Consider the following 26,601-nt stretch of genomic DNA (forward strand, 5'->3'; position numbering starts at 1 on the left):
TTAATTCACCGAATTGGCATTACATGTATGTGCTTCTAACTTTTGGTACTTTCATGGTGTGTGTTCATCTGACATTCGTCTTCTTATTCCTGTTGTAAGGATACGAGTATTTGTCAGAAGTACTAGATATTCCAGGAATTCATACCCGTTTGTAATTGATTGGCCAGCGGACCGGACAATGCATTACAGAGAGAATTTTTATTTCGCCCGGACCGTTCGTATATGGAATCGATTTCCGGCTAATATTTTTCCCATTTTTTTAGCACCTATTAAAATTTGTTAAAAATTAAAATAAAATAAAAAAAATAAATAAATAAAAAAAAAATAATAAATAGCCCAAATAACTGATAAAATAGTATAAAAAATATAAAACAAAATAACATACAATAAAAAAGGGTAATTTTTAAGCTATTATCATTTTGGCAACACTGGTTTCACTTTGTCCCAATGTCAAACATCTTCAGATTGGTCTATAACTTAACCAAGAATCGTCTTTCAAAGGAACAACGCTTGCAAATTATTGAATTTTATTTTCAAAAGGCGAGCTCTGCTAAGAAAGTTCATAGAGCGCTTCTTCCATTTCATTGACGAAGCTAATTTTTGGCAAAATGGGTACATTAATAAGCAGAGTTGTCCACCTTGGAGTGAAGATCAACTAGAAGCATTGCAAGAGCTACCAATGCAACCAGAAAAATTCACAGTTTGGTGCGGTTTATAGGTTGGTGGCACCATTGGACCGTACTTCTGCAAAGAATCGTATCGTAACTGTGAATGGTGAGCGCTGCTATCGTGAGACGATATTCAACTTTTTTTTATTGCCCAATATGTAAGAGCTTGACTTGCATGACATGTGGTTTCAACACGACGGTGCCACATGCTATACAGCACACGTAACAATAGACTTATTGAGAGGCGAGTTCGGTGAACATACTATTTCACATTCGGGACCGGTCAATTGGCCGCCTAGATCGTGTGATTTAACGCCTTTTGACTATTTTTTGTGGGACTATGTTAAAGCTCGTGTCTATACCGACAAGCCTTCTTCAATTGACGCTTTAGAAGACAACATTGAAGCATTTATATATGGAATATAGGCCGAAATGTTGGAAAGAGTATGCCAAAATTGGACTAAGCGGATGGACCATTTGAGGTGCAGTCACCGTCAACATGTGCATGAATAAATCTGCAAACATTAAATTATATGGACCGTACTATCGATTCAACTAAAAATTAAAATTTTTCTGAATTTCATGTTTTTTTAAAAAAACTTTAACATGGATCTTAAGAAATCACCCTTTAGATTACATTAATATAGACCATATACACTCAGAAAAAATTTTGTTCGTAAAAATAGCAAAAAGATTTGATGAAACAACAAAAATTCTGCTGAAAATGGGACAGCAGTAATTATTTGCAAAAGCAGCAAACATTTTCTGCTATTTTCAGATGGTAAAATGTTGATTGTAGCCTTAAAATGTCATTATATCTTATATTTAGTACACATTTGCCAATTTGTCAACAATTTTGCCATTTTTTAATGATTTCAAATAACAGCAGACAATATATCTACTAAAATCAATTTTTATGCTTTTAAACAGAACATTAACGCCGAAAATTGCCAAAATTTTACATTACCATACTGGAAATAACTTAACTGTAATTTAGGTGTTAACAAATTTAAAAGTCTTTCCTTTAAAGGTTAGGTTATGTAAGAGTGGCAGTCCTTTACAGACTGACTTAGACAATTTTTAGTTCATGGTGGGAATCGAACCCACGATCCCCGCACTGGTTATTCGAGTAACCTAACAACTCGGCCCTCTTTCAAAGGTTACAAAGGTTAAATTTCAAATCTGCAGACAGTCTTTGCTGATATCAGCAAATTAATTTTTCTGTGGGTGTACATACCAAATGTCAGCTAAATGGGGTTAACTTGATTATTTGAAGTGAAGACATTCCAAATATACTCATGTGTACTTAATGGGGTCGCATTCTTGTGGTTGCAACTTATGATGGTTGCATACAAATTTAGTCATAATCATTGTTAATGTGGATATATGGGCTGTACTTCCTGAGCTTTTAAATTCATACGAATAAAATTCAGATGGGTTACATTCACCAAATCACATATATGCCATAATGCTTATGTTATGTTTGGAAGATCAACATACCAACAAGCACATATCTCTATGGAGATAAGAATATGGGATTTATCAAAAAAAAAAAAAACTTAGGGGTACTGAAATATTTATGCCACATATACTCAGAGTTTGTTACAATCTATACAAAGTCTGACTCCATTACAGAGGTAGCTCGTAATCTTTGAGATATAATTTGTATTGTCCACTGCACTTATAATAAATATTGAAAGTTAAAATACCACAATATGCGAAAATGCTGTCCAATCGGATAAGTATTGTGCCCACCAGGTACTCCAGAAGTAAAATGGTGGTGTTTATATGGAAGCTATATCGGTGTTTGGAAAGAATTTTAGAACTCATAATGAAATTCTGCAAGCTAACTTTGTGCCGAATTGAAAGGAATAGTATTGACATCGATAGATCGGATTACATGGATTTTATACCTACCACCATAGGATAGGGAGTATATTAATTTAGTCATTCCGTTTGTAACACCTAGAAATATTCGTCCAAGACCCCAAAAAATATATATATTCTTGATCGTCATGACATTTTATGTCGACCTAGCATTGTCCATCCATTCGTCGCTCCATCCGTCCGTCTGTCTGTCGAAAGCACGCTACTTTCGAAGGAATAAAGCTAGGCGCTTGAAATTTTGCACAAATAATTCATATTAGCGTTGTTTTAATATAGCTGTCATATAATCTAATCTTGAGTCTTAACTTCTTGGGCCTTTAGAGGGCACAATTCTTATCCTATTTGGAATTTTCCATGAAGTTTTTTGTTATGTATGTCTTCCAACAACTGTGCCAAGTATGATTCGAATCGGTCCATAACCTTATATAGCTATCTTTATAAATAAAACTGGCGACTATACATCTTAATCCTCTGAAGGGCGTAATTCTTATCCGATTTGGTTGAAATATACGTATCAAATATGGTCTGAATCGTTATATAGCCTGATACAGCTACCATATAATCCGATCTCACGATTTTGCTTCTTGAGTTCCTAAAGGGCGCAATTCTTATCCGAATTAGCTGATATCTTATCCGAATTAGCTGAAACCTTCAACACTCAATTCATTTATGGTCCGAATCGGATCATAACTTGATAAAGCTCCAGTAGCACGGCTTTTCTTTTCCATTATCCTTAGTTTCCCTAAAAAGAGATACCAGGCAAAGAACTCGACAAATGCGATCTATGGTGGATAATATATAAGATTCCGCCCGTCCGAACTTAGCACGCTTTTACTGTTATATATTGGGTTGCCCAAAAAGTAATTGCGGATTTTTTAAAAGAAAGTAAATGCATTTTTAATACAACTTAGAATGAACTTTAATCAAATATACTTTACACTTTTTTTCTAAAGCAAGCTAAAAGTAACACCTGATAACTGACAGAAGAAAGAATGCAATTACAGAGTCACAAGCTGTGATTTGTCAACACCGACTATATGAAAAATCCGCAATTACTTTTTGGACAACCCAATATTAATTTGGATCGATTTGGCTTATTTACATTTCCAACCGGCACTAATAGTCGTGCCATTAGATTAACGGACGGACAGACATAACTGCATCGAATTTATGGGGTCTTAGATCAAGATTTCGAAATTTTTCAACCGGAACGCCCAAGTTGGTAAAAACTTCATCCAATGTGAAGAGTATACAAAACATTTTTCTCAGTGTTTTAGCTATGATGAGGATATTTGTAAAAATTTTAGCTTTTAAAACTTTCTTACGGATCGTTCCAAACTAAACGACCAGGTTGGCTTTGGGATGTACTCTAAAGATCTAGAACTGGTCATATCGAAAAGGTGACCCGACGACTGCAGTGTGTATCAAGCGGAGATCCTTGCAATTAAGGAAGTGGTGGAATGGCTAAGATATAATGTCATTACGACGATTGGCATAAATATCTTCCCAGACAGCCATTTAATCCCTGGAGAACGTATTTCTGAACACAAAAACCGCCCTCGACTTTTGCAGATCTCTCAACGAGATGGCTGAACAGTTCAAAATTCACCGTTTCTGGGTGCCGGGCCGCAGAGATATTCCAGGGAATTGTAAAGCCGATGAGCTTGCGAGACTAGGAACTACCTTACAAATTCCAGGGATACTGGAATCTGTGGATATGCCTCTAGCGACATGTAGGTTAAACTTTCAGGGCCAGGCCCAAAGGGCAACGAATGATAGATGGTCACAAAGAGGGGGCTGTCAGCATTCCAAAACTATGTGACCTCATCTAGACTTGAAGAGGTCTACTGCTTTGCTGTCATTGGATAGAACAGACATCTCAGTCATTGTGTCCGTCATGACAGATCACTGTCTAATCGGAAAACATGCTGACAGATTGGAGGTTGCCAGCAACGACTTTTGCAGAGGCTGTAGGGTCGTCAAAAAAGAAGAGACTATAGAACACCTTCTGTGTGTGTGTGTCCCGCACTAGCAGTTAGAAGGAGTTCCACTTTAGGTTCTCATTCCTTTGAGAACCTGTCTGATTTAGTGGATGTGAACATTCGCAAGTTATTGGGCTTTTTAAAGCACTCTGAATGGTTCAACGGTAGGAACTAGAAGACATCTTCCTTCTTCTGTTCCTGTGGTATCACAATGGACGAAAACTTTTAAGTGAGTCTTATAGCACACTGGCACTTAAACCTGACCTAACCTTAACCTTTAACTTTCTTAGAGAAAATGTCGCCCTAAGAAATGCCTTTCGAGATACTGTATGATATTGTAGTTGTCCTCTATTGGATAAGTTTCGGATTTTCCGTTTCTATCGCACATAACATAACTGTAGCAAAATAGCATAAGTGAGTCTGATAGCAGTCTGCTACTGTAACAATTGAGAATTTATAGATAAAAAATATACAAAAATGAAACAAGTAAAGATGGGCTAAGTCGGGCGAAGCCGACCTTTTGGTACCCTACACCACATTGAGTATGTAGACTGAGTCGTCGAAATTAAAATTTGTTTAAATTTAAATTGAAAATTGTTGACCAAATTCGTACGTATTCTAGGAGTCACTGAGGAAATAGTTGTGCAAAATTTTTACAAGATTGGATGATAAGTGCTTTTGTAAAGGTCAAAGTGATAATCGAGAGATACATTTATATGGAAGCTATATCTAAATCCGAACAGATTTCTATGAAATTCTCCAGTTATCTGAAAAGCCAAATAAGAAACCCTCGTGTCATTAGTAGCGTTTAACATATGACCAAACTATTGCAGTATTAGTCAAAAAATATTTATGGAAGCTTTATCTTAATCTGAACCGATTTCACCTAAATCGGCACATATAGCGTAAGTCATAAAAGAAGACATTGGGCAAAAGTTGAAGTAAATCTGTTTAGAAATATGCTGACAAAGGCTCTTAAAGTGAGAATCGAGTGAGACATTTATATGCGTGCTATGTATAAATTTGCCCCTGTTCCTTAATGGAATGTTCATGAGCAAAATTTGTTTGTTTGTTGTTTGTATTGCAATATGAGTCAAAATTGGACGAACATATATATGGGAGCTTTATCCAATTCTGAAACGGTTTTTTTCAAATTCAATGGTATTAGTCTCTAGGCCAAAAAAGATTCCCGTGCACAATTTGAAGACAATCGGATGAAAATTGCGACTAAATCGAATCAGAAAGTGATTCTGAGCCGATCGGTATACCTATCAATGGGTCTATATCTGTTGTGGTTGTAGCCACAAGTCTAAATGTGGTACAAGTAAGTGCTCTAAGTTATAATACCCTGTACCATAGTAGGGGTGTAGATTATAACATGGAGAAAGGCCAAATTCTCAGACCCTTATATGTTTGATCACAAATAAAAGCAATTTATTTGAAAAACCAGTAAGAAAAGCCAAAAGTCGGGCGGTGCCGACTTTATAAAACCCTACATCTACCGTATAAGTACAAAGTGGTAGCTATATCTAATACTGAACCAATTTTGATGGACATCGCCGGATGTTTTCAGATGGGTTATTAAACAATCCTTATCAAATTTCGAGTAATTATGTTCAAACTGTAATAACTACGGTTCACAAATGACAAAATTATTGCAAATAACCCAAAATCTGACGAATATATACATGGAAGCAATATTGAATTCTGAACCGATTTCGAGCAAACTTCTCAAAAATGTGGTAGTTGTCGTGGAAAGTGTTGTAACAAGCTTTTTCAAGATTGGTCAATAAATGCAGTGGCTCTAGAAGTGAAAATCGGGCGATATATATATATATATATATATATATATATATATATATATATATATATATATACATATATATATATATATGGCAGCATTATCTAAATCTGAATCGATTTCGATGAGATTCACCTGACAAATATCACGAGAATCGGTTAACAAATGATCATTTTATTGCAATATTTCTCAAAATCGGAGCTGTATCTAAATCTGAAAGGATTTCGAGTAAACTTCTTACATATTGTGGTAGTTGACGAAGCAAGCGTTGTACAAAGTTTTGGCAGGATTGGTCAATAAATGCGCTTGCAGTCGATCTAGAAGTGAACATCGGGCGATTTACATGTATGGCAGCTATATCTAAATCTGAGCCGATTTCTATGAAATTCACCAGTAAAGTCGAAAGTTTTAAGAAAATCTCTCCTGTCAAATTACGAGATAATCGGTTGAGAAATGAGCACTTTATTGCAATATTTCTCAAAATCGGACGAACATGTATATGGGAGCTGTATCTAAATCTGAAAGGATTTCGACTAAACTTCTTAGATATTGTGGTAGTTGACGAAGCAAACGTTGTACAAAGTTTTGGCAGGATTGGTCAATAAATGCGTTTGCAGTCGATTTAGAAGTGAACGTCGGGCGATATATATATATATATATATATATATGGCAGCAATATCTAAATCTGAACCGATTTCCATGAAATTCACTTATAATGTCGAGAGTCAAAAGAAAATCCTTCCTGCCAAATTTCAAGAAAATCGGCTAACAAATTACCATTGTATTGTATTATTACTGCAAATCGCGGGCGAACATATATGTGGGAGCTATATCCAAATCTGAACCGATTTTCTCAATTTTCAATAGGCATTGTCTCTAGACCGCAAAAACATGCATGTACCAATTTTTAAGACGATCGGATGAATACTGCGAATGTACTTTGTACAGAAATTATCATGGACAGACAGACAGACAGGCGGATATAGCTAAATCGAATCAGAAAGTGATTTTGAGTCGATCGGTATACTTTTCAATGGGCCTACCTCTCTTCCATCTGGGTGTTACAAACAAATGCATTCAGTTATAATAACCTGTGCCACAGTAGTGGTGTAGGGTATAATAAGTGGGTTTACTTTTTAATTTTGTTTGCAATTTTGTTCAAATTCGATACTTTAAAAAAGCCGCCGGACACTTTAAAAAGTTTTCTACCCTTTGGCAAGTCGTCGAGTTAAAAAAAATTAATGTAAAAATAGAATCTTAGGCTCTAGTTGAAGTGATTAATGAGATTATAGACTTTTATTTTTAAAACCAAAATCGATTTTGATTGATTTTTCTTCTTCGCTTAAGACAAATAAAAATCTTAACAAACCATATGAAAATACGTACAAAGTAGACCATAATTGGTACAGCTCCACCGGTTTAATATCCAATCTTGGGCACTAAAGTTTTGAAAAAATGAAAATTTCAAAACTTTTTGGCTTTTTTCAATTTGCACTTGCACACTTTATTTAGTCTTCACACACTTGTTTGGAAAATTTGAAACACTTCTTAGGGGGGTTCTTTTTTTTCTTTGCGTTTAAATTTCTCAACTCGTTTCGGAAAAAGTCAGGATGAATTTTTCATTTGATTTTCTTAAAAATATATCCGCTTGCGTGGGCAGAAAACACGTCGCCGACGTTATAACGTTTTTTGCTATGCAGCGTAATACTCCGAAAACAGGCGATGTTCGTTTTGCGTTAAGCGTGGTGTGTTTTGAACGTTTGTACGGTTGAAAGGCGAATGATGAATGAGCATTGTTGGCGGAAAGTATGCTTAAAATTCATGAAATTCTTGGCTGAAGCGGCATTCTGCTGCACACGAGAAGAAAAAACTCCCTAACAGGGTAAATTAATGGATTTCAGGGGTAGATTTTGGCTGGCCACCAACAAAAGCAAAAGAGCAAATTTGCAAGAAGAAAAAGCGCTCGCTTGAACCCTTAAAATGTAAGGCTGCGCCAAGTGCGAAAGACAGAGAGAAGGAGATGGAAAAAAGATGAGAGCAAAAGTAAAAGGACCTCATGCCAAAGACAGGGGAAATCATTGGCGAAAAGAGCAAGAGAGAGCACAAATCAGAGTAAAAGTAACTCTCATTGCTCAACACTTACAAAAGGACCATGATTGTGTGGGCAGATGGCGTTGGTGCCACCACTCATGAGAGAGCAGTAGATTGTTTGTTCTCTTTGCCAATCACCCCCTAAGCCTAATATACAGTCGGGCACACATGCACAGATATGCCATCGTTTGTTCATTATTTACTCACCGAAATATGAATGAATTCTGTAAAGGATAATGGTGAGGCAAATACAAAGATGTAGGGGAGTACAACAAAAAGGATAATAAAGGTGGCTGTGTGTGTGTGTTACAGCAGACACAAACACGCCCTCTTTAAATATTCATAAATCTCTTTCTTAACTATCTCATACCAACCATCCAAGTATTTTTGTTGGATCTCCAGCATGCCAGAGTGAGATAGAGCGACCGTTTTGACTTGTAGGACGGAGATAGTGCAAAGGATAATGCAGGATGGACAAAAAGTGAACATCATCATTTTGTATTTTGTGTACATAAGTGGGCATCCTTCGTGCTCGTGTATGTACCTATGTGTGTGCCACTTTGGCATAGACAATGGACCCTTGGTAAACGGGCTGTCGTTTTTGCTCTGGCTTTATATTCTGTGCAATACATAAAATATTTATTAAGTATTAAGCTCTGCTTTTTTCGCTGCTGAGTCGTCGCCTCGCCTCACCTCACCCTACCCCACCCAGAGCTTCTTTTGCCTCAAGACCCTATGGCTGGCCGAGGCAAGGCAAGGCAAATAGCAATGGCGGTGGCAAGTAGACGACGAACGCATCACCGCCAGTTAGAGAAGAAAGAAACATAAAAAGACATACAGATCCTTTAACACTTTTGGCTCTTCTATGTACACATTCATATATCTGGAGACGTAAAAGGACATTCAGCTTTAATTTTTTTCTACTTTACGGTTTTTTGTTGTTGCGTTTTTTTTACTTCTTCTTCTTGTTTTCGTACCCCACAATGGGTGGTGGCATAAATTCTGCGAATGCTGTGGGGTATGTTAGTGCTGTTGGTGGTGGCAAAGTGAATTGATGATAGTTCATTCTACGAGTATTTACATGGGGCAACGATTTTAGCAATGCTAAAAAGAAAGAATAGTTATATGTTTGTAATTACAACAGGTATGAGAGCCCCAGCAGCCGGAGGTCAATGGGTGTACATTTCCTAAGGTCATGAGAGTTTCCAATGGCAAAGCCAATTTTAGTGTGTTTACACATTTAGAAACCAACTAATGGCCTATAAAGAAGAAATTAATGAACGGATAGTCTTGCTGCAGAAAAAGCTACGTTTGAGTGGGCTTCCATCCATTAGAGTAATAAGCTGTATTCCCATTAGGCGCTGTATTCCCATTAGGCGCTGTAATTACTAACTCAGTTTATTGGCATCCAAAGTTACTTAAATATTCTAAACAAAGTACATAAAAAAACACATATAATCGATACCAGGTTTGTCCGATGCTTTTTGCACTTGATTTGGTACTTTTTTTGTAACCATCCAGCAACAACAAAACAAAAAATGAGCAAATGTAACCTTTTTAAAGTCCGTGAAGATAAATTTGAATATAACTTAGCCAAGACACAAACCTGACATTTTAAGAGATATGTTAAATGATTAACAGAGCACTGTTAACAAATTTTCTTTTGTATTTTAAATAAAAAAAATAATTTTTAGCATTTTCTCACCTAATATTTTCTAAATTCACTTGATAAAGAATTTATCTACAACTGTGAAATGCTTAATAGTAACTAAACCCTCAAACCTCTATTCCAAAAATATTTTTTGAAGACCTATATGACCCTATGATGCAGTGAGCTCGTCATAGATATGTGATACAAACTAATACCTGAATTAGCCCCTACCAAGAGCTTTTAGAATCAGAAGTCCCCATATTCAAATTGTATTTCAGATCGGAGAAATTTCGTCCCAAAAGTTATATTTGAATTTAACATAATGCTGGACTGGCCATAGATAGGTGATACAAACTAAAAGGGTAAATATCAGTTTTTGACTTGTTCCTATATATTTATTGTGACAGCAGAGCGGTAGACCTCTTCAAGTCCAGATTCGGCCACATAATTTTGGAATGCTCACAGCCCATAGTGACCATCTATCATTCGTTGCCCTTCTGGCCTGATACTGAATACTTAGCTTACATGTCGCAAGAGGCAAACCCACAGATTCCAGTTTCCGTGGAATATAGTTCCTAGTTTCGTAAGCTCGTCCGCTTTACAATTCCCTGGGATATAACCCGGCACCCAGAACAGGTGAATATTGAACTATACAGCCATCTCGTTAAGAGGTATACAGACGACGGAAGTTTTTGAATTCCGAAATACGTTCTGCATGGATTTTATGACTGTCTGCGAAGGTATTTATGCCAATCGTCGTCATTATATTATATCGTAGCTATTCCACCACTTCTTTGATTGCAAGGATCTCCGCTTGATACACACTTCAGTGGTCGGGTAACCTTCTTGAACGGATTTACACCTAGACTACTTTTAGTAGCCCACTTCGGTGTTGCACGTAGAGCTTTCTGAAGAATATCTCTTAGAATGCTGGGAAACTTTTCCCTTATCTCAATAGCCTCGTCATCAGCATACGCCTTTTTCTTTTATAGACAATAATATTTCATTCATGGTTTTATTCCAAAGTAGAGGAGACAGCACATCTCCTGTCTCCCCTCTATGTAGGCGTATAGGTTGTGAAGGGCTGTTTCAGTGAACTTGCCCATACTATATGCATGTTGCTGCCGAGACAGGCGATTTTCGGGGATCTTTTCCCTAAGATATGTTTCTATCAACCTCTCAAGAGTCTTCATCATAAAGGATGACAGACTAATGGACGACAATCTTTCGCCTTCGTGTGGTAAGGATTTCCAGCTTTTGGAATGAAGATGACCTATGTGTCCTACCATCCCACATGTATGTATGACATGCTGATACAAGCAGAGTTCATCTCTATAAGCCAAGAAGCCAGTCAATCAGACACAGCTTGTAATTCAACCGGTGATACATCATCAGGGACTGACGACTTGAAGGAGTCGAAACTTCTTATCGCCCAAAGGATTTTCGGCTCAGACACAATTTCCCCAATAACCTCCAACGAATGCATACCAATGCCAGCCACGTTGTTGAATTTTTCGGGAGTTGTGTATCAACGAGGAGTTCTAGTGTTTCTTACTAGACATTGTCCATACATTTTCTGAGGACAGAATCTTCCTTAGTCTGGAGGCCTCAGATGTATCCTCCACGGAACTGCAGAGTTCCACCCAGGATATGTTTTGAGCCTTCTCAGATCGCCCTTGTACTTTCTTAGCTCTGCCTTATAGATGTCCCAATTGTGTGTTGCTCTTGTGGCTTTTGGTGTGATGATAACAACCAGTTGGTCTGATAACAACCAGTTCTGGGGTCCACTATGGTGGTCGTTGTTTGCCCCTTGGGTTGGCACTAGGACATGCTGACACAAGCCATTTATTCAGGGCCTTCGAGATCCGCTTGAACACTATGTCTATATCCTCCGCAGTTTCCACTTCCTTTTCTGGTCAAGAAGGGATAGACGTGCAGAATTTGTGCCGAAATCTATTCCAATCCGTCTTTCTTTTGTTTAGCCCAGCGACCACTTCTGCAGTATTTTTTCCAAGGCTGAAACTAATATAACGATGATCAGAAAAGCTTTAATCATCCAACACATCCCAGTCGCATATTCTTCCATTTATTTCTCCACATACAAAGGTAATATCTAGTACCTCCTGCCTGTTCCTGGTATTCAAGGTCGGTTTATCTCCTTTATTACAAATCATCGATAGGCAGACCACCTCTTTCGTTGACATCCGAACTTCCCCATAGCTGGTGATATGCATTAGCATCACTTCCTACAATGAGGCTCTCTTTCAATGCATAAACGGCTTCAAACTGCAACTTAAGGATTGAGGCAGCATCTCTAAATCGTGTCACATATAGGAAAGCCAGTCAGTAATGAGACTTATTTATTTCAAGGCTGACTACTACTGAATCTTCAGTGCTTAGCGACGGAAGAAGATAAACATTTAGACTGCTCTTTGCGAGAATACAGGCTCTGTGACTTCCATTCCCCGTACCCTTGAGTGGTTTAAATCCAGGACGCACCCATGGTTCCTGGTAAAGAACCACTTCAAATCCCTCTGCCATCAGGAGGACTTTTAGTGCCGCCGAAACGGCCTCACTGTGGTGGAGTTTTGGCATCCAGTGGCAGGTCAGAAAGCAGTGGAACCACACTTTCTCAGGACACTGGACAATTGCGGTGTGAACAATTCCTCCTTATGGCTGGCACTATGTTAGGTTTTCGCCGTTAAAAAGCAAATAACAATGATAAAATAATAATTTTATTAAAATTTTATCGTAGGTAATGATGGAATGTCCTACTGAAAGAAATCAGCAAGTTGTTTTGCTTTAAAATCTATTAGCTAAAAAAGTAATCGGCGAAAAATATCGTGAAAAGCCTTAGATGCTTCACTATCTGCTGTTATCGAAGTACGTTTTGAGTTCCGTCCTTCCCCGCTGGCGCACACCTTGAGCCCAATCCAACCGGTTGACCCACCCACACAAGGCTTGTCGGGTCCCGTTTCGATGCCTTCCCCTCATGTTTCCTATCGTGTTTCGATCGCGGACGAGCTTTTCAGACTAGGAACTACCCTACACATTCCAAGGATACTGGAATCCGTAGGTATGCCTCTAGCGACATGTAAGCTAAGGTCTCAGGACCAGGCCCGAAGGACAACGAATGATAGATGGTCATAAAGAGGGGGCTGGGAGCATTTCAAAACTATGTGGCCCAATCTAGACTTGACAGGTCACTGTATAATCGGAAATCATGCTGACAGACTGACGGTTGCCAGCAATGGCTTTTGCAGAAGCTGTGGGGACATCGAAGAAGAAGAGACTATAGAACACCTTCTGTGTGTGCACTAACAGTCAGAAGGAGTTCCACATTAGGTTCTCATTTCTTTAAGAACCTGTTTGATTGATATAGCGGATGTGAACATTCGCAAGTTATTGGGCTTTTTAAAGCGACCTGAATGGTTCAACGGTAGAAACTAGAAGGCATCTTCCTTCTTCTGTACCTGTGGTATCACAATGGGCGAAAGCGTCTAAGTGAGTCTGACGGGAGAGTGCCACTTAACCTAACCTTAGCAGTGTGGTCGATAGTTCCTCAGCCAAGTAATCAGCAACAACTGCTGAGTGGTCTCTTGATTCTCCAACCCCGCCGCTTTTATATAACTTCAGTTCCAACTTGTTGTATCCGTAGGACTCAACTCCTTCAGACATGTTGAGGACTGCGAGACATCCGTAGTTTAGTACGAATACTGCAAGTCTACGGTCACCATCAGCCTGCATATATTTTGTTGGAAATATGTCGCTTCTTTTTATTACAAAACCTTGGTATGAAAACACCAATTAGTTGAAGGGGGACTTCAAATTTGAAGTGTTTTTTAAACGACTAGTCAATCATTTTATAATAAATTTTAAATTCGTTTTTTTACATTTTTGTACACCGGGGTAAGAGTGTGCGGCGTACCTCATTAACATGGCAGGATACCTCACAAATGAGGCGGACATGCTAAAAATAATAAAATTTGGTACCTATGTGCCAATTATTATAGAGTACGATCTTCCTTAGGCTCATGAAAAGCACGCTTCACACGATTTTCCAAAATGTACAACAATTTGTTGAATCAATCCCATGTGTAAAACGATCACCTAACAATTGGACCATGTTGGAAATTTGTCAATGCTTCTCAAAATCCAGCATCTACTGGCATTTATTGTCAGCGTTGTGCCCAGATGTTTGCTAGACTTTTGGCTCTGTATTCAAAAGTTTCTTTTGTCGTAACTTAGTTTGGCTATATAGCTTAAGGATTCATTATTTCTGTCATCGTCATACTGGCAGTTGCGTCGCTGCAGCAGTTTAGCTCGTGGCTTGCTACCACCATCATCTCGCCAACAAACTCAAACAAGGTTGGTACTTGTTGTGCGGCTACAGGGGCTATACTCGGCATCGTTGCTTCCAAAGAAAAGTGGAAAGGCGATTTCTTTGGCTGCCTCTTTCTCTCCATCTCCTCCCTCAGCAAGTGGTTTGACTGTGTATGTGTGAAAGGGGTTTCGTTGTTAATCGCATAGCTCGACTTGTATCTGTCGACCTACAGACATACGAATATCAAAGGGGCTGCTGGAGAGGGAGAGGTGGAAGAACGCTGTAGGTGCCTCTTTTCTGCTCTGAAAAGTGGCAAGGTGTATGTATTGGTGTGTTGCTGACAACGTCAAGTAGCAATTTTGCTTTTCTTTGTTGTGTGAGGACATTTCTTTGGGGGGCGTCCTTTGTTGGCAGGCTGCAACTTGAAAGTGGCATCGACTTAAAAGCGCCTCTGATCTCAAATTGAGCACTGGTTAAACATTATTTTATATATTCATGATGTTGATGTTTTCTTCATCGTCGTTGGGCTTTGTTGGCTGTCAGTTGCCAATTGCCAGTTTTGTGTGCTGGTTTTCTTTAGCGTTGTGGCATGGCCTTTGGTATTCAGAAAAACAAACTAGGCGCCTTTGTAGTTTTCTGGCATGGCAACATTTGCGTCTTTTTCTTCAAAAAACTTGACTGTATTATGTCGAATGTCATATAGCATTTATTTGGATTTTTGCAAATTGTTAGATACGTACTTTGGGTGGCTTGAAACGAAAACAAATTCGAAAGCCTTTGTTGTTGCATTAGAGGTAATGTGGAGAATACATTACGAGTCAAAAGAACACAACTCGTCAACAGTCGCCTTGAATTCTTTAAACCAAATTGCTTACAAATGTGAATATCTTTATCTTTGAAAAATGAACGGCTTTTATTAATTGGGAGTGGCAATTAGCTGGATTTTTTGGAAAAAAGGCAACTCTTATCGAAAAACTAAAGACGGCAAATAAGTTACTGTTGGGAAAAGGATACTATAGCTTATCTGTGGTGTGAATGTCCCATTCAGGCACTTTATGTTCTGTTCTCTTTGAAGATTTGTCTGACTTAGTTAATGTCAGGTCGCCGCGATTGGCCGAGTTGGTAGAATAATCGGATTACTAGTGAAGGGTTCGTGAGTTCGATTCCCACTAGTGCACAGTAGGTCCCGTGACCAGTTTCAGAGGTAAAAAGTTCATTTTTATGCCCTCCACTAACACATCGAAATATTGGTCTAAGACCCCATTAAGTATTTATACTTTTGTCCGTTATGACATTTTTAGTCGATCTAGATATGTCCGTCCGTCTGTCTATCAGCCGAAAGCATGCTAACTTCCAAAGGAGTAAAGCTAGGCGCCTCAAATTTTGCAGAAATTCTTCCTATCACTATATCGGTTCATGTTTTGATATAGCTCCAATATAAACCTATCTCCCGATTATACTTCTTGAGCCTGCAGAGGCCGCAATTCTCATTCGAATTGGCTGAAACTTTGCTCGGTGATTTCTCTTATGACCTTCAACATAAGAATCACATGAAGCAGTCTAAGACTTCATATAGCTTCCATATAAACCGATCTTCTGAATCTTTGTTTAAAACACCTAGAGTTCGCACTTCTTGTCTGAAATTTTGCGATACAACTTCTCCTGTGACCTTTAACATACGTGCCAAATTTGGTCTTGATCGGTCCAAAACCTAATATTGATCCAATGTTATATGATCTGATCTGCCTAATTTATTTCTTTAGCCCCTATTAGGCGCAATTCTAATCCGATTTGGCTGAAATTGCACATTGACTTCTACTATGGTCTCCAACATCCAAAGAAAGAATATCCCGAATGGGTCAGTAACTTGTTATAGTTCGAAAAGCACATTATCCTTTGTTTGCTGTAAATAGAAAAATTTGGCTAAAGTTTTTATATAGCTTGCATATAGTGCCCGACGAAGGCAGCAGGAGCCGACGGGTTACCCGCTTAACTGTTTAATACCGGAGGCGACACGCTGATAAGGCGTATGCATCAGCTTGCCTACGCAATCTAGATAGAAGAACGCATACCCGATGGTTGGAACCTCAGCATACTAGGTACCGTACACAAGAAAGGAGAAAACAAGTAAAAGCGTGCTAAGTTCGGCCGGGCCGAATCTTATATACCCTCCACCATGGAGCGCAGTTGTCGAGTTCTTTTCCCGACATCTCTTCTTAGGCAAAAAGTGATATAAGAAAAGATTTGCTCTGCTATTAGAGCGATATCAAGATATGGTCCGGTTTGGACCACAATTAAATTATATGTTGCAGGCCTGTGTAAAATGTCAGCCAATTCGAGTAAGAATTGCGCCCTTTGGGGGCTCAAGAAGTAAAATAGAGAGATCGATTTATATGGGAGCTGTATGGGGCTATAAACAGATTTAGACCATAATCAACACGTATGTTGATGGTCAAGAGAGGATCCATCGTACAAAATTTCAGGCAAATCGGATAATAATTGCGACTTCAAGAGGCTCAAGAAGTCAAGATCCCAGATCGGTTTACATGGCAGCTATATCAGGTTATGAACCGATTTAAACCTTATTTGACACAGTGGTTGAAAGAAAAAATAAAAAATAAAAAACGTCATGCAAAATTTCAGCCAAATCAGGTAGGAATTGCGTCCTCTAGAAGCTCAAGAAGTCAAGTCCCCAAATCTGTTTATATGACAGCTATATCAGTTTATGAGCCGATTTGAACCATTTTTTGCACACTTGTTGGATATCATAAAAAAACATGTCGTGCAAAATTTCATTCCAATCTGATAAGAATTGCGCACTTTAGAGGCTTAAGAAATCAAGACCCAAGATCGGTTTATATGGCAGCTATATCAGGTTATGAACCGATTTCAACCATACTTGGCACAGTTGTTGAATATCATAACAAAACACGTCGTGCAAAATTTCATTGTAATCGGATAAGAATTGCGCACTCTAGAGGCTTAAGAAGTCAAGACCCAAGATCGGTTTATATGGCAGCTATATCAGGTTATGGACCGATTAGGACCATACTTGGCACAGTTGTTGAATATCATAACAAAACACGTCGTGCAAGATTTCATTCCAATCGGATAAGAATTGCGCACTCTAGAGGCTCAAGAAGTCAAGACCCAAGATCGGTTTATATGGCAGCTATATCAGATTATGGACCGATTTGAACCATATTTAGCACAGTTGTTGGATATCATAACAAAACACGTCGTGCCAAAATTCATTCAAATCGGATAAGAATTGGGCACTCTAGAGGCTCAAGAAGTCAAGACCCAAGATCGGTTTATATGGCAGCTATATCAGATTATGAACCGATTTCAACCATACTTGGCACAGTTGTTGGATGTCATAACAAAACACGTCGTGCAAAATTTCGTGCCAATCGGATAAGAATTGCGCACTCTAGAGGTTCAAGAAGTCAAGACCCACGATCGGTTTATATGGCAGCTATATCAAAACATGGACCGATATGGCCCATTTACAATACCAACCGACCTACACTAATAAGAAGTATTTGTGCAAAATTTCAAGCGGCTAGCTTTACTCCTTCGGAAGTTAGCGTGCTTTCGACAGACAGACGGACGGACGGACGGACGGACGGACGGACAGACGGACGGACATGGCTAGATCGACATAAAATTTCACGACGATCAAGAATATATATACTTTATGGGGTCTCAGACGAATATTTCGAGTAGTTGCAAACAGAATGACGAAATTAGTATACCCCCCATCTTATGGTGGAGGGTATAAAAAGGAATGTGTCAACTACAGAGGCATAAGTCTCCTCCCCATCGCATACAAGATACTCTCGAGCGTACTGTGTGAAAGATTGAAACCTTAAGTTGATGAGATAATTGAGCCTTATCAATGCGGCTTTAGACCCGGTGAATCCACCCTAGACCAGATATTCACACTGCGCCAAAACAGGGAAAGGACCCGAGAAGGACAAATCAACACCTACCATCTCTTTCTTGACTACAAAGTCGCTTTCGATAGCCAAATACGTTCAAAGGTTTTTCAAGCTATGTTAGAGTTTGGTATCCCTGTAAAATTAATAAGACTCTGCAGGACGACACTTGCTGATACACAACCCTCAGCAAGAATAGGAAAGAATCTCTCCGAACCATTCAATACCAAACGAGGTTTCAGACAAGGAGACAGCATATCGTGTGTTCTCTTTAATATTCTGCTGGAGAAGTATAAACCGATCTCCGATTTGATTTCTTGAGCCCCTACAGATTGCAATTATTATACAAATTGGCAAGAATTTTGCACACTGACTCATTCTGTGAACTCCAACATTCACGCCATGTATGGTTCAATTTGGTCCATAACCTGATATTTCTTCCATAAAAACAATCTCCCGATTACATATAAGCCCTCAGAAGAAGCAATTCTTATCCGAATTTGCTGGAATTTTGCACGATGATTACTGCTATTACCTCCAACAAACCGGTCCATAATCTGCTATAGTTCCACATATAAACTGATCTTCCGATTATACTCCTTGACCCCCTAGATGGCTCAATTCTTATCCGATTTCGCTGAAATTTTGCACTATAACGTCTGCTCTTACCTCCAATATCTAAGCAAAGTATGACATGAACCGATCCATAACCTCATATAGCTCCCATATAAACCTATCTCTCGATTTGACTTCTCGAGAGCCTAGAAGCATCAATCAAGAGATAAGTTTAAATGGTAGCTATCTCAGGTTATGGATTGATTCAGTCCATACTTGGCTTGGATATTGAAAGTAATAGTAGAATCGTGCTAATAGAAATCGTGTAAAATTTTAGCTTAATCGGATAAGAATTGCGTCATCTAGAGGCTCAAGAAATATAACCGGATGATCAGTTTATATGGAAGCCACATCAGGTTATGGATATTAGACGTTGATGTTGGTGGTCATAGGGGAAGAGGTCAGTATGCAAAATAGCCAAATCGGATCGTAATTGTATCCGGTAGGAGCTCAAGAAATCAACTTGGAGTACTCTCAAAGTTTATTCACACCTAATTTTTCCCCAAATATCCCCTTCGTACTTGGGTTGCCCAAAAAGTAATTGCGGATTTTTTAAAAGATTCTTAAAAAGAATGAACTTTAATCAAATATACTTTTTTACACTTTTTTTCTAAAGCAAGCTAAAAGTAACAGCTGATAACTGACAGAAGAAAGAATGCAATTACAGAGTCACAAGCTGTGAAAAAATTTGTCAACGCCGACTATATGAAAAATCCGCAATTACTTTTTGGGCAACCCAATATTATAATACATCTGTTGTTAAATCTCATAATATGTATATGACCGTGCCGAACTTTGATTACACAGCACCATCGGCATATTCATCATATTATTCTATTACAACTCCACTACAATGCAAATAGTTATATCCAAATATAAGTTGGTGTGCACCATATTTGATTCAGGTGCCGAGATCTCTAATACAAGTCGCAGTTTCAGGGAAATTTGGCATTTATCAGATTAGGGCCCTTAATCGGCCGATCGGTCTATATGGCAGGTGTATCTAAAATATGGTCCGATCTGGACCATTATGGGTATCGAACGCCGGGAGGCCCAAACCAACTCAATATTTAAAATTTCACCGAAAGAAGATATTTCTTCTCGACCAATGGCGATTGCTTGGATACCAAGGATTCCCTCAGATCCTGAATCGATACTTGTAAGACTAAGGGAATGTTATCCCAATCTTTTAACCACCAACTGAACGATTGGTAGATTGGATGAGGCTGATGGTGACCAGAGACATGTAGTGTTCGTACTAAACTCCGGCTGTCTAGCAAACCTCAACAAGTCTGTAGGGGTAGTATCCTACGGATTCAACAAGTTAAAACTGAAGGTCTATGGAAGTGGTGGGGTTGGGGAATCAGGAGACGACTCAGCAGTTGTTACTGAACACTTTTCAGAGGACCACACCGCTAAAGTCTGGCGGATTGCAGAAGACTCAAAATCCGCCTGCCACTGTCGAGACAGGAGCGGATGGCATCGAATCGGGACCCGACAAGCCCTGTGTGCTTGGGTCATCCAGTTGTACTGAATTCAAGGTGTGAAACATCTAAAGAGGAATCTTCCACACCGCAAGTGTCCAGTGTCCTGAGGAAGAGTGGTTCCACTGCTTTCTCACCTGCCCCTGGATGCGTACGAAAGCTCATCATGACAAGATCTAACGAATCTTGTGAGGATGAACTCCTGGCAAAATCAGAAGACGAGGCTAACACGACAATGGTGGAAGTTCTGAATCCTGACTATGGTCCGGTTTCTACAGATAAATCTCCACCATTTTAAGGCCGCTTCGGCGGCACTAAAAGTCCTCCTGATGGCAGGGGCATTTGACGTGGTCCTTATCCAGGAGTCTTGAGTGTGTGGAGGAATGGTTCGTGGATTAAGAATTCCGGAATTTAAACTACTTAAGGGTACAAGGAATGGGAGACACAGAGCCTGAATTCTCGCAAAGAGTAGTCTAAATGTTTTTCTACTTCCGCCGATAAGCACTGAAGATTTAGTAATAGTCAGCCTTGAAATAATCAAGTCTCATTACTGGCTGGCTTCCCTATATATGTCACACGATTCAAGTTGCTGGTTGTAGGCGCTTCTGCAGGGAAGAAGAGCCTCATTGTAGGCAGTGATGCTAATGCACATTACCAAATATGGGGAAGTTCGGATGTCAATGAAAGGGGTTAGCCGCTTATCGAATATATTTTAAGTTGCAATCTGGCGATTTGTAATAAAGGGAATGGTATGCTGGACGGCGCTTCAAAAGTCTACTAATACTTAACCGGATTCAAAGGATGGTTTGTTTATGCATCACAGCCGCACTGAGGACGACACCATCTGATGCACTGAATTTAATGCTACATCTTATACCACTGGACATTGTGGCTAGACAAATTGCTGCGACCACTGCCGAGAGATTAAGGGAGCTTTCTCATCGGTCAGGTGGTGGCCACGGACACTGTGTTATACTTGATACAATATCCGATGTTCCAGGCAGTGTGGATTACACCCTACCAGAGACGCTTTTTGAAAAAAAGTACTGCACCACTATTCCTAATAGAATCGATTGGAATTACGTTATCCCTGGTAACAGAAGTTGCATAGACTTCTATACGGATGGTTCCAAACTAAACAACCAGGTGGGCTTTGGGGTGTACTCTAAAGATCTAGAACTGGTCATATCGAAAAGGTTACTCAATCACTGTAGTGTGCATCAAAAGGAGATCCTTGCAATTAAGGAAGTGAAGGAATGGCTAAGATATAGTATCATAACGACGATTGGCATAAATATCTTCTCAGGCAGCCAGTCAGTCATTAAATGCCTGGAGAACGTATTTCTAAAAACAAAAAACGCCCTCGACTGTCGCAGATCTCTCAACGAGATGGCTGCGCAGTTCAAAATTCACCTGTTCTGGGTGCCGGGCCACAGAGATATCACAGGGAATTGTAAAGCGGACTAGCTTGCGAGACTAGGAACTACCATACCGATTCCAGGGATACTGAAATCTGCGGATATGCCTCTAGCGACATGTAAGCTAAGTTTTCAGTACCAGGCCCGAAGAACAACGAATGATAGATGGTCACAAGGCGGGGCCTGTGGCCTGATCTAGACTTCGAGAGGTCTACTGCTTTGCTGTCACTGGCTAGAACAGGCGTCTCAGTCTTTGTGTCCGTCATGGCAGGTCACTGTCTAATCGGAAAACATGCTGACAGACTGGAGGTTGCCAGCAACGACTTTTGCAGAAGCTGTGAGGACATCGAAGAAGAAGAGACTATAGAACACCTTCTGTGTGTGTGTCCCGCACTAGCAGTCAGAAGGAGCTCCACTTTAGGTTCTTATTTGTGAATGTGAACATTCGCAAGTTTTAGGGCTTTTTAAAGTAATCTGGATGTTTCAAACGGTAGAAACTAGAAGGAATCTTCCTTCTTCTGTTCCTGTGGTATCACAATGGACGAAAACGTCTAAGTGGGTCTGATGGCAGACTGCCACTTAAACCTAACCTACTGGTTAATTCAACAATTAGAACTAAAAGCAATTCTGCGTTCTCTTATTTCTGGAACCTCAATATAAACTAAATTGCTCAAGTGAGTTTGATTGCAGATTGTCGCCATAAAATAAATCGACGTACATATGAAATTACTATAACTTCTGATAATTGTTTCCTCAACATTTGAAACTTTTTCATTGGTTTTAAATACTTTGTCCTCCCCATCAGGTTTCCGTGTTTGGTAAGTAGTTTTTTCTTTAATTGACTTTTGCAAAGTGAACAAAATCAACAATTTTACAGCGCAATTGGCAATTTGACTAACGTTGCCTCTGTCTTTTTTCTTGTTGAGATCCATTATTGTTTTAACTAACTGCACAGCGGCACATGCACATTGCCAACCAACTTTATGGACTTTTTACCCTAAGTGCAATTACAGTATCATTTCAAATGGCAGTTGCTAGTGTAGGGAATACATGAAATCATTTCGCAATTTTATTGCCTTGAAAATCCATTCTTATATCAGTTGCTAGATCATTTCTAGTAGCCCTTGAAGATTCGGTTTAGATTTTGCGTTTGAAATTATATTACAATTTCCACGTAGTTTCAATTACTGGGTATATTTTAGTTCCGATCAGATTTAACAGATATCAGTCTCAGACAATGTGAAATCCATACAGCCTGACATATGAGTTATTGTATTCCTTTACCTTACAGCAGCAGCAGCAGTGCTTATGTGGCTAGACACAATGCTCAAAAAATAATAAACAAGAAGTCAAAATCCAAGATCGGTTTAAATGGCAGCTTTATCAGGTTATGAACCGATTTGAACCTTATTTGACAGAGTTATTGAAAGTAAGAATAAAGTACGTCATGCAAAATTTTAGCCAAATCGGATTAGAATTGCGCCCTCTAGAAGCTTAAGAAGTCAAGTCCCCAGATCAGCTATATCAGGTTATGAACCGATTTGAACCATACTTGGCACAGTTGTTGGATATCATAACAAAATACTTCGTGCAAAAATGCATTCAAATCAGATAAGAATTGCGCTCTCTAGAGGCTCAAGAAGTCAAGACCCAAGATCGGTTTATATGGCAGCTATATCAGGTTATAGACCGATTTGAACCATACTTGGCACAGTTGTTGGATATCATAACAAAACACGTCGTGCAAAATTTCATTCCAATCGGATGAGAATTGCGCACTCTAGAGACTCAAGAAATCAAGACCAAAGATCGGTTTATATGGCAGCTATATCAAAACATGAACTGATATGGCCCATTTACAATACCAACCGACCTACACTAATAAGAAGTATTTGTGCAAAATTTCAAGCGGCTAGCTTTACTCCTTCGGAAGTTAGCGTGCTTTCGACAGACAGACGGACGGACATGCCTAGATCGACATAAAATGTCGCGACGATCAAGAATATATATACTTTATGGGGTCTCAGACGAATATTTCGAGTAGTTACAAACAGAATGACGAAATTAGTATACCCCCCATCCTACGGTGGAGGGTATAAAAATAATGCATTAGACATAAATGAAATTTTCGGCAGGTAAAATTCTTTTGTGAAAAACGTTGGACTTTGTTTACGACCGAATTGAAGACATTTTATGATTAGTTCATGCAAGACTTTGTGGCGAATAGAAAATGTGCCCAAATAATACGATATTTCCTGGCCTTTTTTTATATATTCATTCGTTAGAACTATCTTTTAAACATTTTAATATGAGAAAATGCAATTCAAACCCTTTCCGGGTTAATTTGACATTTGTGATACACATAACGCTAACACTCTCTGTCAAATGGAAGAGACTCAAGAGATAAACAAAGCAAACGAATCATATTTTCGTGTAACAAAGCTTGCAGTAAACGAAAAGTTTTTAGATTAAAATAATTTTCTTCAATAAGGGACATAATTAACCACAGACCAAATTTTTTAAGGTTTTACTATAAATTGAGTGATTTTACAGGAAAAAGTGACAAATTCACACCTAATGTTCGACGGTAGAGAGAAATGTTGCATAATCAAAATAAAAATAGTACTTCCCTTAACTGTTTGACCCATAGATTTTCCCTACGTTTTATTTATTGCGTGTACAGAATTCTCTCCTTCCCCGAAGAAGAGCGATTTTCACTATTCTTCAAACCTCCAGACTTTAAAAATATTTTTGATAGTTCCTCAGATAACTATTCAATAACAACTGCTGAGTCGGCTCCTGATTTCCCACAGCTTCTTTACTCCTTTAGCTTCAACTTCTTGAATCCGTAGATTGATAGTTTTTCAGATAAGGATTAAGCAGCAGCTGCTGAGTCTTCTCCAGATGCCCCAACCCTACCGCTTTTATAATTCTTTGGTTCAACTTTTTGAGTTAATAGGATACAACTCTTTCAGAATTTTTGAGACATACGAAGCAGCCGATTGCCATCCGCTTCATCCAATTAGCCAATGTTCTAGAATTACTGGGATTTCAGTACCTTAATATCCGAGATACGAGTAAAGATTCAGGATTTAAAGGAGTCCTTGGTGACCATGCCATTGTTCGAGAAGGAATATCTTTATTCTTGATTAAATCAAGTGTTGTGCCTGGGACGGGTGCCACCGACGCACAATGGGAAGGGAAAAAAGTAAGAGCGTGCTAAGTTCGTCCGGGACGAATCTTATATACCCTCCACTGTGAATCGCATTTGTCTAGTTTTACAAAGAATATTGAATAAGAACTGTTATGCTATTGGAGCTATATCAAGTTATAGTCCGATTCGGACCATAAATGAATGCTGAACATTGTAGAAGTCATTGTGCGATATTTCAGTTCATTCGGAGAAGAATTGCGCATTGTATTGGCTCAAGAAGCAAAAATCGGGAGATGTGTTTATATGGGAGCTGTATCAAGCTATTGATCGTTTCAGACCATACTAGACACGTATGTTGAAGGTCACGAGGTAAGCCGTTGAACAAAATTTCTGCCAAATCGGATGAGAATTGCGCCCTCTGGAGGCTCCAGAAGTCAAGATCCCAGATCGGTTTATATGACAGCTATATCAGGTTATGTACCGATTTGCGCCATACTTTGACCAGTTGTTGGAAGTCATAACAAAACACCGCAAGCAAAATTTCATCCAAATCGGATGAGAATTGCGCCCTCAAGAGGCTCAAGAAGTCAAGATCCAAGATCGGTTTATATGACAGCCATACCAGATTATGAACCGATTTGAATCATACTTAACACAGTTGTTGGAAGTCATACCAAAACACCACGTGCAAAATTCCAGTAAAATCCGACGAGAATTGCGCCCTCCAGGAGCTCAAGAAATCAAGACCCAAGATCGGGTTATATGGCAGCTATATCAAAACATGGACCGATTTGGCCCATTTACAATCCCAACCGACCTACACTAATAAAAAGTATTTGTGCGAAATTTCAAGCGGATAGCTTAACTCTTTCGAAAGTTAGCGTGCTTTCGACAGACAGACAGACGGACGGACGGACATGACTAGATCGACATGAAATGTCATGACGATCAAGAATATATATTTTATGGGGTCTTAGATGCCTATTTCGATGTGTTACAAACAGAATGAAGAAATTAGTATACCCCCCATCCTATGGTGGAGGGTATAAAAATTAGTGGAAATTAGTCTGTCATTTGTGAATGGACAATGATATCTTCACGAAATGTTGTTGGGTTATAGCTATGCAAATTATATGCAATATTTTGGCACTAAAAAATTTTGCTCGGGCTCCCATTTATGGTCCGATTTTCAAAATTTTCACTGGAAAGTGCTCTAAACGCCCTACAAAATGCATGCTTTTGTGTACGAGAAATCTTTTATTGTGTCTAAGAAATTCGACTAACAGATTTTTTTGAAATTTTCATTAAGACTGGTGGCTTTTTTCTGTGAAGATATTTCTGAACTGATTTCCATCTTCTAAGCTGATTTGGATATCTGACTATGTTTTTCTATATATTCTATATTTCCATATTCTATTCTTCAGTCAAAAGTTATGCGAAAAACTAATTTCTTTGTTTTGTCCATATAAAGAAGTTTAAAGTAAAACTTTCAATTTAAAGAGGACTTAACGTAGATGCGTTTCAAATTAAATTTTTGTAACTTATCCTGACTCTAGTAACTCTGCTGCTCTCGGGTTTTTCTCTG

General features: G+C 38.9%; 1 protein-coding gene across 5 annotated transcripts in view; it reads right to left on the reverse strand.

Moving 5' to 3' along the window:
- Nucleotides 1-26,601, reverse strand: part of LOC106084057 (fez family zinc finger protein erm) — a 190,604-nt gene that overhangs the window by 5,214 nt on the left and 158,789 nt on the right. The window contains exon 1 of one of the 5 annotated variants that reach the window (XM_013247496.2): nucleotides 7,725-8,116. The exons of the other annotated variants lie outside the window; for them this stretch is intronic. Within the exon in view, the coding sequence (XP_013102950.1) occupies nucleotides 7,725-7,736 (12 nt within the window). The 5' untranslated portion in view covers nucleotides 7,737-8,116. Of the gene's footprint in view, nucleotides 1-7,724; nucleotides 8,117-26,601 lie in introns of those variants that run through there. 5 annotated transcript variants of the gene reach the window in all.

This window comes from Stomoxys calcitrans, chromosome 3, assembly GCF_963082655.1.
Source record: "Stomoxys calcitrans chromosome 3, idStoCalc2.1, whole genome shotgun sequence".
Classification (NCBI taxonomy): domain Eukaryota; kingdom Metazoa; phylum Arthropoda; class Insecta; order Diptera; family Muscidae; genus Stomoxys; species Stomoxys calcitrans.